This window comes from Panicum virgatum, chromosome 1N (genome assembly GCF_016808335.1).
Source record: "Panicum virgatum strain AP13 chromosome 1N, P.virgatum_v5, whole genome shotgun sequence".
Taxonomy (NCBI): Eukaryota; Viridiplantae; Streptophyta; class Magnoliopsida; order Poales; family Poaceae; genus Panicum; species Panicum virgatum.
This window is the reverse complement of record NC_053145.1, coordinates 30,666,345-30,683,585: the sequence shown is the minus strand read 5'-3', so window position 1 is coordinate 30,683,585 and position 17,241 is coordinate 30,666,345. Positions and strand designations below refer to the sequence as shown.

Genomic DNA, 17,241 nt, shown 5'->3' with positions numbered 1-17,241 from the left:
CGATGGTAAATGTGATATAAATTTTGGAAGTACACCCAGAAGTCGTCCTCCCCGCGGAAGAAATCATGGTCACGATACTTGACTCCAAACATTTTCCCTTCGTCTTTCGCCTTTCGCAGGTACCATCTATGCAAATTGAACATCTGCGTGCCTAGACTTTTCTCCTCTTCCTCAGTGACAAACGGTTTTCCATGCTGGAATGGAGTAATAGTGCGAGCGACAGGGATTTTTGCCTCCACATGCCCCGTTGCCTCCTCTAGCGTTAATCCAGTTTCAGAAAGAAATATTGCGGCCTGTAGGTCCGCCTGGAGTTGTACGTCCGTCGGGTGTAGGAGTGGCAACCCTGGCACCCAGAGGGGCTCGAGTTCTTTTTGTTGTGTGCCAAGCTGAGGAATGGTCTTGCCACATTTTTTCTTCAGATTTCTCACCTTGTGTGCCTTTGTCAGAGTACGATCATAGTCCGAAGGTAAGCTTTTCGGTTTTGGTGGGTTATCTAGGTTTGCGAGAAGCCTTTTCCCTAGTTCTAGAGGTACCTTTTCCCTCGGCGGGGAGACTTTAGGCTTCAATTGTTCTTTTATATATCGAGCAGTCTCCTCTTCCAACCCCTCAGCAGTTTTCTCGTAGGTTAATTGTCTTTCGACCATTTTCTGCTTCTTCTTTGAGGGTCCAGCCGCTGGGAGGGATGCTGTCTTTTTCTTTCCCTTTTCTAGTGTAGGAGGAGTTGGAGTACTCGTGGCCCTTTGCGCCGGCGGAGACGGTGGTGAAGGAGGTGGTAGTGGGGACGGCGGAGAGGTAGGCCGCGGAGACGGGCGATCGGTCTGCACGGGAGCCGTTGTGCTTGCAATAAGTTTGATGTCGGCCTTGTGCCATAGAACGACCCCGTGTAGTGCGTCTCCCAATGTCTTCTCTCCATCCCCTCCAACGAAGTCGAGCTCAAGATCCTCATTGTTTCCAACTATCTGCTCGACTGTGATGGAGGTGTAGCCAGGAGGTATCGGCCTTCCATGAATTGTAGTAGAAGGATTCAGGGGCAGGGCTGACCCGTATGCGACATGAATGGATATATTTCTTGCTCGCACATGAAGCTCGCACGGTGTCGGCATGGTGACATCATCCACTAGATACCTCTGGTCATCTACCGCCGTTGGCTCAATCTGGGGTTGCTGTTCCGCTTGTACGTCAGGCGCCGTCGTGGATGAACAGCTGCTGCATCGCTGAAAGGCCGGGCTTATCACAACATCCGGGTGCGACCCAGCAGTGTCCCTTTGGTTCAGAGCTAGCTGCACCTCCTCATTGACCCTGGCGTCCATCTGAGATTCCAAGGACGCAACCTTCTTGTTCATGTTTTCTTCTATGGCACGAAGTTTCTCTTCCTGTTCAGCTTTGCTCTTTCGGTGAGTCTTGTAAGAGGGATCTCCGGCCCAAGCAACTTTCCATGGGACCACGCCGATGCCGCGGGCTCGTCCAGGGTGTTTCGGATTCTTTAATGCCCTTGTCAGCTCATCATTCTCCCTTTGAGGATGGAATGTTCCTTGTTGAGTCTCATCTATTGCAGCGACTAGATCGCGGGACACTTCTTGCATATGCTCGGGCACGACCAAACTTCCATCCAACTGGTTTAGTGTCACGCCATTAGCAAATAACCACCACTTGGATCTATCCGGCCAATCCCAAGTCGTCGGCCTGATGCCTCTATCTATAAGGTCCTGCTCCATCTTCTACCATTTTTTAACTGACTTCTTGTACCCGCCAGCCCCAAGGTGGTGGCTGTACTTCTTATTTGCAGCATTCACCTTGGCTTGTTCGGATTTTTTTTGGGCATCCTCTGATAGTTTGTACTGTTTGAACTCCTCCCAGTATGGTTTAACCTGAGGAAGATCGTCCCAGTTCGGCTCCTTATCCTTCTTAATGTAATTGGTTTACAACTTCTTCTTGAAAGTTGCAAAGGCAAGGGCCATCTTTCTCAAGGCACATTTCTTCACAAGTTCTTGGTCAACTCCTTCAGAAAGAGTGAACATATCCTTGAGTTCTGCCCATAGCATTTCCTTCTGATGTGCAGGCACGGCGTGTTGCTGTTCTTCGCGTTTGGTCGTTTTCCATAGTCTTGTGGTGATCGGAATTCTTGCCCGAACAATAACCCCACATTGGTTGACAAATTTTGTGCTAGCATCCTCTGGAGCACTTGGACAGCCCTCTGCGTCCACTTCTCTGACGACCTGTCTTCCCTCTATTTTCTTGGTTGGCCGGCGTCTCCCTTTTGACTGGCTAAACGAAGTCGATGCGGAGGTCGACTAAATTACAGAAAAGATATGTTAATCGCAAAACTAATCTACCGAAGTCACCATGCATATAGTTTTTAGATTCGTACTGGAACATGCTGTTGTTGATTGGGCGGCGGCGCAAAGCCATCATCTTCTTCATCGGCATCTCCAGACATATTCAGGAACGAATCAACTGTCCGAGCATCTTCTTCAGGGATTGGCTGGGTGGTGTTAGCCCTCGTATCTTCGTTTATTGCGTCCAACATGTATTGCCCGGCAGCCTGCTCATCACCGTAAATATGTGTTAGAATATGTGTCCATCCTTAAATGAAGCAGCAGATCCTTAAATATGTGTTTGAGAGAGAGTGTGTTTGTATGTTAGAGGGACAGAGAAAGAGAGAGAGTTATTGAGTGTGTGTGTGTGTCTGTGTGTGTTAGTGTGAGTGTGTGTGTTAGAGTGTATTAGACAGTGTGTGTGTGTGTGTGTCGTGGAACGGGGTCGAGGAACCGGGTCGAGGAACGGGGTTGCGAGTTAGAGAGCGAATACGAAATTACTCGTCGTCGTTACTCGTCGTTACTCGTCGTCGTTACTCGTCGTCGTTACACGTACGAGTTACATGAAAATAGCAACCAAAACTATGCTAGAACTATTCTACGCGTTACAACGATCGCGTGGACATAAAGAACACCTAAAACGGAGCTATAACGCGAAAACTAGTCTTAAAACAAGATCTAGGGGCTTAACTGTAAGAAAAATAGAGTTTCTGGGGGTTTTCTGCAAAAACCGAGGACCTAAACGTAAATAACACATAGATCTAGGGTCTAACTCGCAAAACTACAAGGGCTGGACGGCGGGTTCTATTACTGGAAAGTTCAGGGGGGTCCGTGCAAGATTTTGGGCTGAACTGCAAATACTTTTGAATAGGACAGGAGCGCGGGTTGATACTCAGAAAGTGCAGGGGCTCTTTAGCCAAATGTCCAGGCCGAAGGGGTACGCGCGGATCTGATCCGTTGGATCACGATCCCGCGGCTCAGATTAGATCCGGATGTGATCTAATCTCGTCCGTGGGCTGAGGATCGGGCGGCTGGGATCGACTGGGCGCGCGGGGCGGCGGCGGGGCTCGCCGGCGGCCTTCAATCGCGGCGGAGCGCGGCCGGAGTTGTTCGAACTCGGTGTTTCCGGGGTGAATCGAGCTGGGGTTTGGGTCGGGAAGTGACTACGCAACATGCGTAGTCCACTTGAGGCCTTTGCGGGCCTCGGGGAGGTCCGTGGCGGCGTGTGCTACGACGGCGACGGCCCTGCGCGGCGGGGTTCGCCGGCGCGTGGCGTGCAGGCTGCTGGGGTGCGCTACGGGCTAAAGCAATCTAGCGTAAAAGCATGGCGGGGACTAGAGGGTGCTCACCGAGGCTTGAAACGGTCGGGGGCATGACACAGCAGGGTTGGCGGCGAGGTCCGGCGGCGAGGATGGTGCGGAGCTCGGGGAAGGGGCGCTGCAGGGCTTGCTCCGGGCCTCCGGTCTCCTCGAATCGATGCGGTGTGTTGCTGCGGATGTGTACAAGGGGTCAGCGTGGCCGGGGGATCGCCAGCGGTGAGTAATTGCGGCGGCGCATAGAACTCACCGGCGCGGAGTTCCGGGGAAAATCCCGTGCGCGGTGCTCGTGGACGGGTCGATGCAGGGGTCCTCCGGGCCTCTGGACTCCACGGGGAACTTCGGGATCGAGCTGCGAAGCCGGTGGAGGGGTCAGGGAGGTCGGCGGTGCGCGCGCGGAGATGGAGGGCGGCGGCGGTCGACCGGAGGAATGGAGGAGCAGTGGAGAATTGGGAGGAAGAAGGCAACGGGTTTATACCCCTGGCCAAAGGTACCGGGTCAAAAATTCAGCCGGTACCTATGTAGGCCTTAGGTACCGGTTGTATCTCCAACCGGTGCCTTAGCCGAGGCCTTAGGTACCGGTTCTCCGCACACCCGGTGCCTTAGGGTCCAACGGGCGGGAAATGAAAAGCCCCTATGGTACCGGGTGGATTAACAAAACCAGTACCTTAGGCCTTTTGAAGTTCACTTTTCAATCTTCTTTGACCCCCTTTGAACGGAATTCGTCAGTATCTCAATGGTAACTCACGGAAATTTGGGCTTCGCGGCCACGGTTCGACTCCCGCGCGACGCCCCACTTTTTTTTTTACCCAAATAGGACCCTAAGGTACCGGTTGGATTTTCCAACCGGTACCAAAGGTTATCTTTTCTTTTCCCTTTCTTTTTCTCTTGTAAATCTATTAATTGCCTCATAATTCGTAATAAATCTGATATTTGCATAATAAATCTGATAATTGTCTAGAAAATCAGATAATTATCTAATAATTTAAATAATTGTCTAATAGTTAAAATAATTGTCTAATAAATTTGTTATTTGCTCAATAAATTTATTAACTGCCTAGTAAATCATTCAGCTAAGAAAATATTAACTATGGTTCTAGGTGCACAATAATAAATCATTTAAATGTACAATAATTTTAATTACTACATAATAAATCATTTAGGTGCATAGCTAATTATTTTAATTGCATAATAAATCAAATAATTGCATAAGAAATCTAATAATGTTCACAGAAAATATTACAAGACATAATCATTCAACTAAGGGAATATTAACGATGGTTCGCTTTACAATCGTCCCTTCATTATGATCATGACGTGCGTACGGAGCCTCCTCTTCGGCTAAAAGAATACTTGTGTCAACCTCCACTGCGAACGGAGTCATATCTTCAACCTTATTGTATTCTTCTTCATCTGTGACATCGTCGACTCCCACAATTTTTCTTTTTCCTGCCAGAACAATATGGCGCTTTGCCTCATCTCCGGCACCTACAAAACTTGATTTATTCCTAGACTTGTCCTTTCTCGTTTTGCTAGACATGTCCTGCACATAGAAAACTTGAGTGACATCTTTAGCTAGGACGAATGGTTCGTCTCAATAGCCAAGCTCTTTGAGGTCTACCGTTGTCATTCCGTACTCGTCGATATCGACACCTTTTCCTGTGAGTTTAACCCATTGACAACGAAATAGAGGTATCTTCAACGGCCCATAGTCGAGTTCCCAGATCTCTTCAATGTAACCAAAATTTGAGTTCGTTCCGCCACTAGAGTCGGTGGCATCTATACGGACACCACTATTTTGATTGGTGCTCTTGTTATCTTGGGCTCTTGTATAAAATGTGTAACCATTAATTTCATATCCTTGGTACATCAGGATTGAATTTGCCGGACCCCTGGCCAGCCAAGCTAGCTGCTCATGAATTTGATCGTTGGCCATGACTTCCTTCTGCAACCAGGTGGCGAATGTATCGTTATGATGTTTTGTAATCCATGTCTCAGACTTCAAAGGGTATATACTTCGCACAATTTGCATGTGCTCCTCCATGTATGGAGCCACCAAGGCTGATTGTTGCAGAACTGTGAGATGTGCTTTGCTCAACGTGGCATGATCTGTGGCATTTACTGATTTTCTTCCAAGTGTGCCCTTTCCAATCAGCCGCCCCTCATGACGTGATACTGGAATCCCAATTGGGCAGAGTTCTTCCACATAGTCAACACAAAATTCAATGACCACCTCTGTGACGTAACCCTTCGCAATGCTTCCTTCTGGACGAGCCCAATTACGAACGTATTTCTTTAGTACTGCAAAGTATCGTTCAAAAGGGAACATATTATGAAGGAAAACAGGACCGAGAATACCAATCTCTTTGACCAGGTGAACTAGAAGATGCGTCATAATATTGAAGAATGATGGAGGAAATATCATTTCAAGACTGACCAAACTTTGGACAACATCCTCTTGTAGCCTGCTTAAACTCGATGGATCGATTGCCTTCTGAGAAATTGTGTTGAGAAATGCGCATAGCTTTATGATTGTTGCTCGAACATTAGATGGTAGAATACCTCTAAGTGCAATTGGAATCAATTGCGTCATCAACACGTGACAGTCATGGGACTTTACGTGTGCGAATTTCTTCTCTTTCAAGTTCAGTAGCCTCTTTATATTCGAAGAGTAGCCTGATGGGACCTTGATACTATTCAAACAGTCGAACATACTTTGCTTCTCTTCCTTACTAAGAGTGTAGCACGCAGGACCTAGATAATGACGTCCTTTATCCCTTTTTTCTGGATGTAAGGCGGCCCGTTGTTTCATACGTTGAAGATCTTGCCGCGCTTCCAATGTATCCTTTGCCTTACCGTAGACACCAAGGAAACCTAGAAGGTTCACACAAAGATTTTTTGTTAGGTGCATCACATCAATTGCGTGGCGGACGTCTAAGACTTCCCAATAAGGTAACTCCCAAAAAATACTCTTCTTCTTCCACATAGGTGCACGTCCGTCATCACTCTGCACTGATTTGCTGTTGGGTCCTTTTCCGAATACTACTTTTATATCTTTGACAATTTCAAACATCATTTTCCCACAACGGTGCCTAGGCTTGGTACGATGATCTGCCTTTCCATCGTAGTGAGCATGCCTCCTCCTTAATGGGTGCTTGATCAGAAGAAATCGACGATGACCCATATACACGATCTTCCTACAGTGCTTGAGGTACATGCTGTCGGTTTCTTCTAAACAATGGGTGCAAGCCCTATAACCCTTATTGGATTGTCCGGAGTGGTTACTTAGTGCTGGCAAATCGTTGGTGGTTACGAAAAGCAATGCACGCAGGTTAAAATGATCCTCTGCGTGCGCATCCCACATACGAACACCCTCATCTTTCCACAACAATAGAAGATCCTCAATCAGTGGTTTCAAATACACATCTATATCGTTACCGGGTTGCTTCGAGCCGGGGATAAGCACCGGCATCATAATGAATTTCCGCTTCATACACAACCAGGGAGGAAGGTTGTATATACAGAGTGTTACAGGCAGGTACTATGACCACTGCTCTGCTCACCGAAAGGATTCATGCCATCCGTACTTAAGCCGAACCTTATATTCCGCGCTTCATTTGCAAATGTTGGGAATGTTCTGTCCACTTTTCTCTACTGCGACCCATCAGCGGGGTGTCTCAACATATTGTCTTGCTTACGTTCTTCTTTGTGCCATCACATCAATTTAGCATTCGTTTTGTTCATGAACAAACGTTTCAGACGTGGTATTAGAGGAAAATACCACATCACCTTGGCAGGCACCCTCTTCTTGACACGCATCCCCTCAACGTCGCCTGGATCATCTCGAGGGATCTTATACCGGCATGCGTTGCATACAGGGCATGAATCCAAATTTTCATACTCACCTCGATATAGGATGCAGTCATTAGGACAAGCATGTACCTTCTGTGCCTCTAATCCTAAAGGACAAACAACTTTTTTTGCCTCGTATGTTGTCTCCGGCAAGGTGTTACCCTCAGGGAGTAAGTTTTTAATAAGTTTCAGCAACTCCTCGAATCCCTTGTCAGACAAACCATTTGATGCCTTCCATTGCAATAATTCCAATGTGGTACCCAACTTCTTTTGGTCTTGTTTGCAATCAGGGTACAACAATGTTCTGTAGTCCTCCAACATACGCTTCAGATCTCTCAATTCCTTTTCTGTTTCGCAACCTTCCTCAGCTTCGCGCAGCATCTGACCAAGATCATCTTCTACAACGTATCCTTCAGTATCTTCTTCAGGCTCACCCAATGCAGTGTCGTTGAAAAAGGAATTATAATTGGCTGCAAAGTCAGGAATCCTGTCCTCTTCTTCTACATTATTATCCAGCTCAATTCCTCTTTCGCCATGCTTGGTCCAAACATAGTAGTTCGGCATGAAACCACTATTGAACAAGTGACTATGGATGGTTCTTGATGATGAGTAATCCTTCTCATTCTTACAGAATTTGCATGGACAACGAACAAAACCGTCATACTTGTGTTTCTCGGCCGCTTCTATGAATTCATGCACGCCATCAATGAACTCCTTTGAACGCCGATCGGCCATGTACATCCATTGCCGACTCATCTAGGTCCACAATACATTTATATACATCATTGTAGTGTACAAATAGTACATTCATACTATAATAAATTTGAATTCAAATATATAATTGATAATGCTTATAACTATAATAAATAGATACTATTCACTTATCAAATAAATTAAATGATAACTACTTCTAAAAACCAATTGCTAAGTTATGGAGAAAAATAACTAACCTTTTTTGAAAAAAAAATTCGCCTCCCCTCCCCTCACTCAGCTGCCATGAACAATGAGTTCACGGCAGCTTGGAGGGGGGAGGGGTTGGGGTATTTATAGGCGTGGCTCAAAGGCACCGGTTGGTGCTCAACAACCGGTTCCAAACAAAAGGCATAGGCACCGGTTGATGTTACTAACCGGTGCCTTTGTTGTGGGCACGTGGCGGCACCGGGCCATGGCAAAATCCGGTGCCATTGTCCACCCTTTAGGCACCGGTTGGTTCCACCAACCGGTACCTATTCCTCCTTGTGCTTTTGGTACTGGTTGGTGGCACTAACCGGTTCCTATATTGAAGTTTTGGTACCGGGTGATGCTTTAACCCGGTACCAAACACCTTACCTTTGATCGCCGCTGGCCAAAGGTACCAGCTGCTTTTGCAGCCGGTATTGATGCGTGGCATTAGTACCGGTTGCAACAGCAGCTGGGTACCTTTGGCCAGGATCTTTGGCCTGTTTTCTAGTAGTGAAACCAACCCATTTGCACGGCTACTTGAGCCCAGCGGAGGGGACGATGGCTAACATGCTACGGGTTTGGCGGTGCCGCTCGCTGGTGACCACCGGGGTGGAGGACTCGCCGAGGATTGTGCGGATTTCGTTGTGCATCATGAAGTGGTTGAGCTCCTCATCGCACGACACCACCGCCGCCGCGCCTCTACAATGTATTTATAGGAGCGGATTAAATGCTACAATAAAATCATCCTCTTTGCATGAGCGGGTTACATTTTGATCTGCCTCTAAAAAATGAGACGTTGCTACAAAACGCTTTTATAGTAGTGATATATTTGCAATACACATATATGCTATTATCTATGTAGAACTACTAGTCAAATTTACAATCGGGGGGTTATGCCGGAAATACGAGTTTGATTGGTTGGCTACTATAATATAGGCATGCCAATCTTTTTTACCAAAACGTTGGCAAGCTTAGAAAGGGAGCTACGTTTTGGATTAAACAAGTGCCAAAATTTTTAGCATGCCCATGTTTTAGCATGGTAAATTTTGGTAGCCAACCAAATCATACTACTACAGTAAACTTAACTGAGGCGGTCAAAATTGATTTTTTGAGGCGTTCTAATCAAGTATTTATTGAGGCGGTCCTCCAACCGCCTCTGTTAATGATGAAGAATAGAGGCGGTTGTCGTAATAAACCCGTCTCTGTTAATGCTGAATAACAGATGAAGTTCCATTACGACAATCGCTTCTGTTAATGGTGAATAACAGAGGTGATTTCATAATCCAACCGCCTCTGTTAATCACTATTAACTGAGGTGTTTATTTTATATGTGACCGTCTTAGTTATAATTTTCCAAAATAAAAAAAATCTTATTTTATTTGTGATTTGAATTTAAAACACATACAAAATTTGAATTTGAAACACATACAAAATCAAATCAGTAGACATGCGTATAAAAGGGTAAAAACATATATTACATCCATTCATATGAATATCCACAATCCATTCATGCATGTCACAAAGTTCATAGTTCACAAATAACACAAGTTCACAAAAATCAAAATAGATCCGATAACTTGTAGTAGGTCGTGTGGAGGTTGGTTCTCTGGTTGCGTAGGCTCTTGTACTTCGCCTCCGTTGCGAGCTCGCTCTTGTGATTAAAGAACTTTCCGTCAACAGAACAACATTTGTCGGTAACAAACTTACAAATATCAGCTACTCTGTAATTGATGATTAATTTGTCCACCTTTTGCCTTCTCCACCATCCCAAAGATTTTTTGAGTTGCCACCAGCTGATGCTGTATTTTCCGCAATGCCTGAGGTAGTCACAAGTATAGTATCCACACAAGAGTTACCCTTTATGTTGCTTGGCGCACTGCATGCATGTAACACATAGTCATTAGGATACATATATCATGCACGATGTAGTACCACATACGATTCTTCATACGTACCAGGAATTGTCATCTAATGCGCAATTTTGTGCCATACTTCTGCTTCTTGTGCTCCGGCCTCCGATCATAGGATTCGGGGTCTTCTGCGTATTTCCTATAAGCGTTGTATGCAGACCATTGGTGTCAACAATAATTTTGATATGTACTTTGAGTGCATAAAAGAATGTGTCGTCACTTACTATCGCAAACATTGTTCAAAATCCTTGTACCCCTGTTTGTTCATCTCGCGCAAGGAGTCGAATATGACAGCTTTTCCATCTTGAGGATTGATCAGAAATACAATCCAGTGGACCATGATGCCCAAGCTACACAAATAAAACAATATGGATCTCAAATCTTGAAACAAGAAAAGCGGTGAACCCAATAGCTATTGCAAGTATCGTTTTAACTTACCCAAATTAGTGCGCGGTGAGGATTCACCCATTTCCATCGATCTTCTTCATGGCTTGTAAGATGTACTGTCCTTTTCTGTACATGATCTCACCTCACATTCTAACCCGTACTTCCATTCGCTCGATTCATATTCATCAACATAGGATGCATGTCCGGTACATCGTGCCCAATGATGGCCCTTTGGGTTATATGCATAGAAGATTAGTAGATAATATTGTCCTCTAGTTCGTTCACTTGTATGATTGCATCCTGCAAGCACAAGTCGTCGTCATGACATTGTTAGTTTGATCACAGTGAGCATGCCTTTAGCGATGCAGAGGTGTAATTACTTACAAGGCAAAAAGGGTGACTTGTGCGACGTCGAGATCCTTGCACCGCAACAGCCTATGCATGTCATGGAAGTCAACAATGAAATCACAATCCTCTTCCAAGTGGAAGTACTCCTTGGGGCCCCTCACAACGAATTCCTTCATTCCAAACTTCAATGCATGCATATACCAGATATGGAACCTCCGAACCTCCCATGGCTCCTCGACGAGCTGGCCAAAGGGCAACATGAACTTGCCATTCTCGAAGTTATCGGGGCAATCTTCACCAAGGCCCCAAATTGACGGCGGTGTTCCCGGGCCATACTTAAGACAAGGAGTGGAAAAGTCTATTAGCATCATCTCTATTGACTACATTTGGATGCCATTAGAATATTTACCAATCGAACGCTATTGTATACTTCAAGTCTTCTACTATGCAGGACGTGGCCCATTCCTCTGTAGTGAGGTGGCTGGTTTGTTGTCAACTTCATCGGTAGGTTATTTTGGCACAGGAGGATATTGCCCGGTGCCCATTTGACCACTTGGAGGCGGTGTTTTGTTGCCTGGTGCACCCCCAGTACCTCCTTGTTGGTTGCTCATGTCGGGAGGCGGGCTATGTCCAGGACTGCTGGCTCGGCCATCGCCGCCATTGCCAACGTCGTCGTCACTTGGGCCACTCGATGGAGACGACAGCATCTTGATGCCTTCTACCAATGCATGCCACGACATCAGCTTGACATACTCTGGGTTCCCGAATAGCGCACGCAGGCGATCGATCACGGGCAGGTACCACGTTGAGAGTGCATGACTTTTCCTCTACATGTAGTCCTCTTCCTCCTCATCCACGGGCAACGGGATCTGTGGCTTGGCCGTCTTCTTCTTCTGTCTTGTCTTGGGTCCCTCGTCATCCATATCCGCGGGACAACCGGCATTCCTCTTGTACCGACTAGCGCCACAGTGCGGACAGCTCTGCAAGTTCTCGTACTTGCCCCGATATAGGATACAATGGTTGGTGCATGCATGAAACTTTTTAAGTTTCATCGACACTGGCCGGATCATCCTCTTTGCTTGATAGGTATTGGTGGGTACCTTGTTACCCTCTGGGTATGTGTCACCAAGCATACTTAACAGGTTGTTGAAGCTAGTGTCAGACAACCCATGGCGAGACTTCAGCGGCAGCAACCGGAGGTTAAAGCACAATGCCGTCCAATGCTTCAGGCAGTCCTTATACAGCGGATCAATTGCTGCCTACTTCATCTCTTTAAAATTCTCCAGCCACCTCGGATTCTCGAACAGAACATCATCTTGGTCCATACAGTTAGCCAGGTTTTCAAAAATCTCTGCATCTTCGGGCCCCAAAAAAATCATCCTGCTTATCAACATTTGTAACATCTAGTACTTATATATATGAAAGTATATGTCATGATGAACCTAATGATGCTTATTTAGTGTCATAAATATTGATATCTATAAACTTCGTCAAACTTATTATAGTTTGATTTATGACAAAACTAAAATTGCATTCGTCTTGGGATGAAGCGAGTACACAATAGTGACCTCCATTTTGTGATTTTGTCATTGTTATCCAAACCGGTATCGCTGATTTTAATAAACTAGTTAGACCGGTTTTTCAATCGCACCAATTGTAGTCGTCAACGATTTGAAATCATAAGTACATGCAACACATGGTACATGCATAACTGCATAAGTACATGTGTCACCAGGGACCAGGGATAAACACTTACTAGTTGGCAAATTAAAGAGAGAATAGAAGAAGCATTTGAGAATTCCATCCATTCAATTTAAAACAAGGAGTCGTGATTCCTAAGCATGCCTTTGTGCATGTCTAGAAGAGTTTGGCGATCAATATACATTAGAGACAATAAGAGACCATTAATAAATACCACTAAACAGTGCAATTAATCCAAACTTACTCGGAAGCTGGAACTAGTTAGAATCCCCATCTTGTTGTCCGACCTAATGAGGCCCATGACTCCGACCAGCTGCGCGAGGACTTTGGCAACAACAGGCCACATACAGGCATTCATCCCTTGTGGGAAGAACACAATCACACAATACGGACAGCGGCGACTTGATAGTTGATAGCTGATCATAATCACACAGTACAGATACAATCGCTTCAGATCCATAATCTTGGTATCATCGATCTCTTCATCAGTAGAGGCTGGCGCCGGTGTGGTTGTTGGTCTTGCCATCGTTGACGACGACTTCGGTCATGGCGACCTCGTTTGTCTTGCGCTTGCGCACCTCGATGATCTCCTGGGTGGACTTGTAGTAGATGGCGTACAGGACCACCTGCGCCCCAGCGAAGAGCACCCCTAGCCCATTGGGGATCTACAGAAATAAAATTATATTAAGAGCAGTTCAGAACACAAGAATGTTCAAATGTTGCTTTTTTTTTGCAATTGTGTTATTTAAAGTTGTTTAGTTGCTGAGTGCACTAACTGATGTTAGCCGTAGAACACATAATCAGATTATCAGTAGTAGCTTACGGTGATGTAGAGGTCGAATTTGATGAGGGCGTATGCAGTCCAGCAGATGGCATTCACCAGGGAGGCCAGGGACAGGGACAGGGGCATGTACTCCACACTCTTCGTCTGGATCACTATTTTCTGGTCCATACAAAAAGGAGAACACACACCGAAAAGAAACAATATAATAGAACGGTAAGGATGAGGGATCAACGCAAGAAAAATTATAAAACTAAATACATGAAAAATCAAAACTCTTCAAGGAGACAGAACCAATGAATGAAAGAAAAAGTAGAACAAGACGTACCATGACGGAGAGTGGCGCCGCGTACATGCCGATGCCGAAGAGGACGCCGAGGATGCCGACGATCATGGACCTCCGCTCGTACGTGTGCGCCAGGCTGAGCACAAGGATAGCGACAGCGCCGACGAAGGCGACCTCGGTGGCGAGGAGGAGGAAGACCTTGCGGCGGGCGGCCCCCCTGGAGCAGAGGAGGAAGAGCGTGACGTAGATAAGCTCGATGACCAGGCCGGTGCCGTTGATGGTGACGACGAGCATGCTGTTGGGGTGGACCAGCGGCAGGCCGTACAGCACCCAAATCATGCAGTTGAGGAGCGTCGCCACGTACGGCGCCGGCGAGTACTGCTCCACCGACCTCTTCTTCCAGATGCGGATGAATGTCGGCCTGGACGTTTTCCGACGTATACTTATTTGTGTGTGTAAATTAATACGAATTGTATACGTACGTACATGCGTATTAACGAACCACGAAGGAATGGATTCTTACACTGGGGAGAGAAAGAGCACCAGGGCAGTCCCATTGCCTGCAAGATGCATAAAAAAAAAACGTCCAGAAGTCAATATATAGCCCTTCCATTTGTGGAACCACCAAATACTTTCCCTTCCACAAAGAGAGTGGATTTTATGAACATGGCGGCAGGTGCCCACGCTGCGATCCAACCACTCATCTTGCGCGGCAGCAGCTTTCCCGGCACCAAAACTCCAATTTAGTTTGAAGCAAATTATGAACAATCATGAGATGCAAAATGATTAGGGCTCCAGGAAATCTGGGAAAACATGCTTTGTAATTTTTGCATTGACCCGGACATGTCTAAATAAAGCTAGCCAGGCAAAAAAAAGAATGCGTTTGAGAAAAGAGAGATATGCAATGCGTGGAAAATTAAGAAGGCCACGGGAGTGCAGGGAAGGGCCAAGCAACTAAAAGAGTCCCACACCCCACATCGGTTAGTGCCATTTACCATAGCCGTTGCAGGTGCTCTGTGCAACAGCTGCTATTTATATCAATCTCTTTGCATATGCACATGCAGGTAGGGGACTAGGGGTTGCTCGGGGTGGCGGTGGTGAGTACTAACCGATGACGCCAATGGCGCACCGTACGGTGTCCGGGGAGACCATGATCGCTGCCTTGAAGAAGATGGTGCTGAAGTCTCAATACAATACGAGCTAGCTAGCTCTCTACGAGAGCAAGATAGAGATGTATATGGGCGTGACAGCACGGAAGCGCAGAAGCTAGATACAAAGAGGAAGAAACAAATGAGCTTATGAAGCTCTCTGGGTTCTTGGTAGTGAGTGAACGAGCCCAACTTAAATAGAGGAGGAGCCTGGCTCCCGGGCCTCGCGTCGCCAACAGACGCCGAGAGATGGCTTCTGGAAGCTACGGTGCTTGGTCAGGCAGTTTGGCCTACTGATGGCAAGTACGCACGCGCCCCTGCCCCACGATCGATCCAGGACCGCATGGCTCATCTCCTTCGTCCGGCGGTTCCACATTCCTCTGCCACACGTCGCTTCGTTTGCCGCTTGCACCTTGACACCTTCACATCCGCCGACCGATTGATGCGTGTCCGGCCGCCCAACAAAAGACACAGCTTCCTCTCTGTGCATCATATACGAAACAAGCTAAGACGGCAAGACCCAAATGCGCATGCGATGCCCATGTGTTTGTGTGTGTGGGCATGTGCTGTGAGGCCATCTCGCCATAGTGCTCTAGCTACATGCTAGATCTTCCATGGATGGCTCGCCGACCAATGCCCATAACTGTCACCCCAAAAACTTCTGTCAGATGGACGGACGGGTACAGCATTGCAGAAATAAATGAATTATTATTGATACTCTGAACGATGAAGCGAAGCAAAATTGTGGATGAAGGGGCGCGCATGTGCGTGGTGTTGCCCGTGAGGGAGAAGGCGTGCAAGCTGCTTTCTCTCTGACGACAGTCGCTGTTGCACGTACGATGCCGTCGAATTGAAGGTGCCGAAAGATTGAGCACGCCCGGCCGGCACTGCACCACATGGTCCGGCACTCGGATCTGGAGTTGGATCGGACGGCTCGGCGCATCGTGATGGGTGAGCCCCTGCTGTTTCGGGCTACCTGATTGAAGCAGGAGGCTTAAACAAGTACGGCACCGCGGTGTCATGGCTCTTCTATGCATGATCGGTTCGCTATGGTAGGACGTTTAGGACGGATGCGTTTAGTGTTTGGTCGAAAGATGCAGTTGGATGTTGCCTGTTCGGTCTCATTAGTAGAAACTTTTTCTAGGCACTATGTTATTATCAGGTTGTCAGCAGACAAGCCCATGTATAGTTGATCGACGTGGATAGTTAGGCATTAGATAACTAACCTACTAACAAACTGAACCTGGCTATAACCTAGCGCTATACCCACGTTCTTCGCATTCCTCCCTACCGTGTTTTTTTCAAGAATTTGTTGCAAATTTTGCTTCCATTAACTAGCGGGTTTTGCTATGGTACTCCGAAGTGATTGTGGACCGTAGATTTAATGTCATATTACCTTCTAAAAAGTAATGGTTTTAATGTTTGCTTTATATATTTTAAGTCAAAAAATAGGGAAGTATCTTACTAGATCTAACTTCCATGCATGATCAGATAGGAGATCTAATATTTTTTTTTGTTTTTCCTTCTCACGTGGCCGGTCGTTCTCATGATCAGATATTTAACGATATTTTTCTACTCTCATAACCACTGCTAGAAAAAGGCTCATTCGTTCATGGCCATTAGTACCGGGCATGATTTAGTCTGGTACAAACGTTGGCACAGGGCAATTTTAGTACCGGGCTCAAAATTGAAAGCTCCCAGAGCCATTTTAGTACCGGGCCAAAACACCGGCCGGTATTAAATGTCACAATTTAGTACCGACCGGTGTTTTTGGTCTAGTACTAAAATGGCGCGGCCATTTAGTACCGGGCCAACACACCGGCCGGTACTAAATTGACCCGGTGTGTTGGCCCGCTACTAAATGGTCCTCCACGGGTTACTTCAAAAGGAATGCATCTCCCCTCTAGTCATATGTGATGTGTAGGTGAGTTGGTAGGGAAGTAACACGTGAGGCTGGAGGTCATGGGTTCGAATCCTTGCAACCGCACACGCGCATTTACGCGTGAAAAATCGCGTGACTTGTGACTTAATGTGTCGTTTCCGGTACTAAACCAGGGTTCCCAACTAGTACTATTGCCGATTTTTCTAGCAGTGAACGTCTACATTGTCATAATTACTAGCGTAGCGTGGCAGATGAACCGGTCATTCTCATGATGACATGATCAAAATATGTAATGTTTAATTATTTTTTTTCTCATCGTTGCTCATGTTATGGATCTGTTAAGAAAAAGTGACAGTCATAGTTACTAGCGTGG

At 46.4% G+C, this 17,241-nt stretch overlaps 1 protein-coding gene across 2 annotated transcripts in view; it reads right to left on the bottom strand.

The window, feature by feature from the left end:
• LOC120655625 (bidirectional sugar transporter SWEET4-like) overlaps positions 1-15,134 on the bottom strand; it is a 70,239-nt gene extending 55,105 nt beyond the window's left edge. Inside the window, exons 1-5 of one of the 2 annotated variants that reach the window (XM_039933539.1) lie at positions 14,948-15,134; positions 14,362-14,398; positions 13,881-14,259; positions 13,595-13,714; positions 12,850-13,436 (exon numbers count right to left, since the gene is read on the bottom strand). In XM_039933539.1, coding sequence (XP_039789473.1) covers positions 13,257-13,436; positions 13,595-13,714; positions 13,881-14,259; positions 14,362-14,398; positions 14,948-14,990 — 759 coding nt within the window. In that variant the 5' untranslated portion in view covers positions 14,991-15,134 and the 3' untranslated portion in view covers positions 12,850-13,256. Of the gene's footprint in view, positions 1-12,849; positions 13,437-13,594; positions 13,715-13,880; positions 14,260-14,361; positions 14,399-14,947 lie in introns of those variants that run through there. The other variant, XM_039933538.1, reaches the window with a different exon arrangement.
• Positions 15,135-17,241: the final 2,107 nt, after the last annotated feature.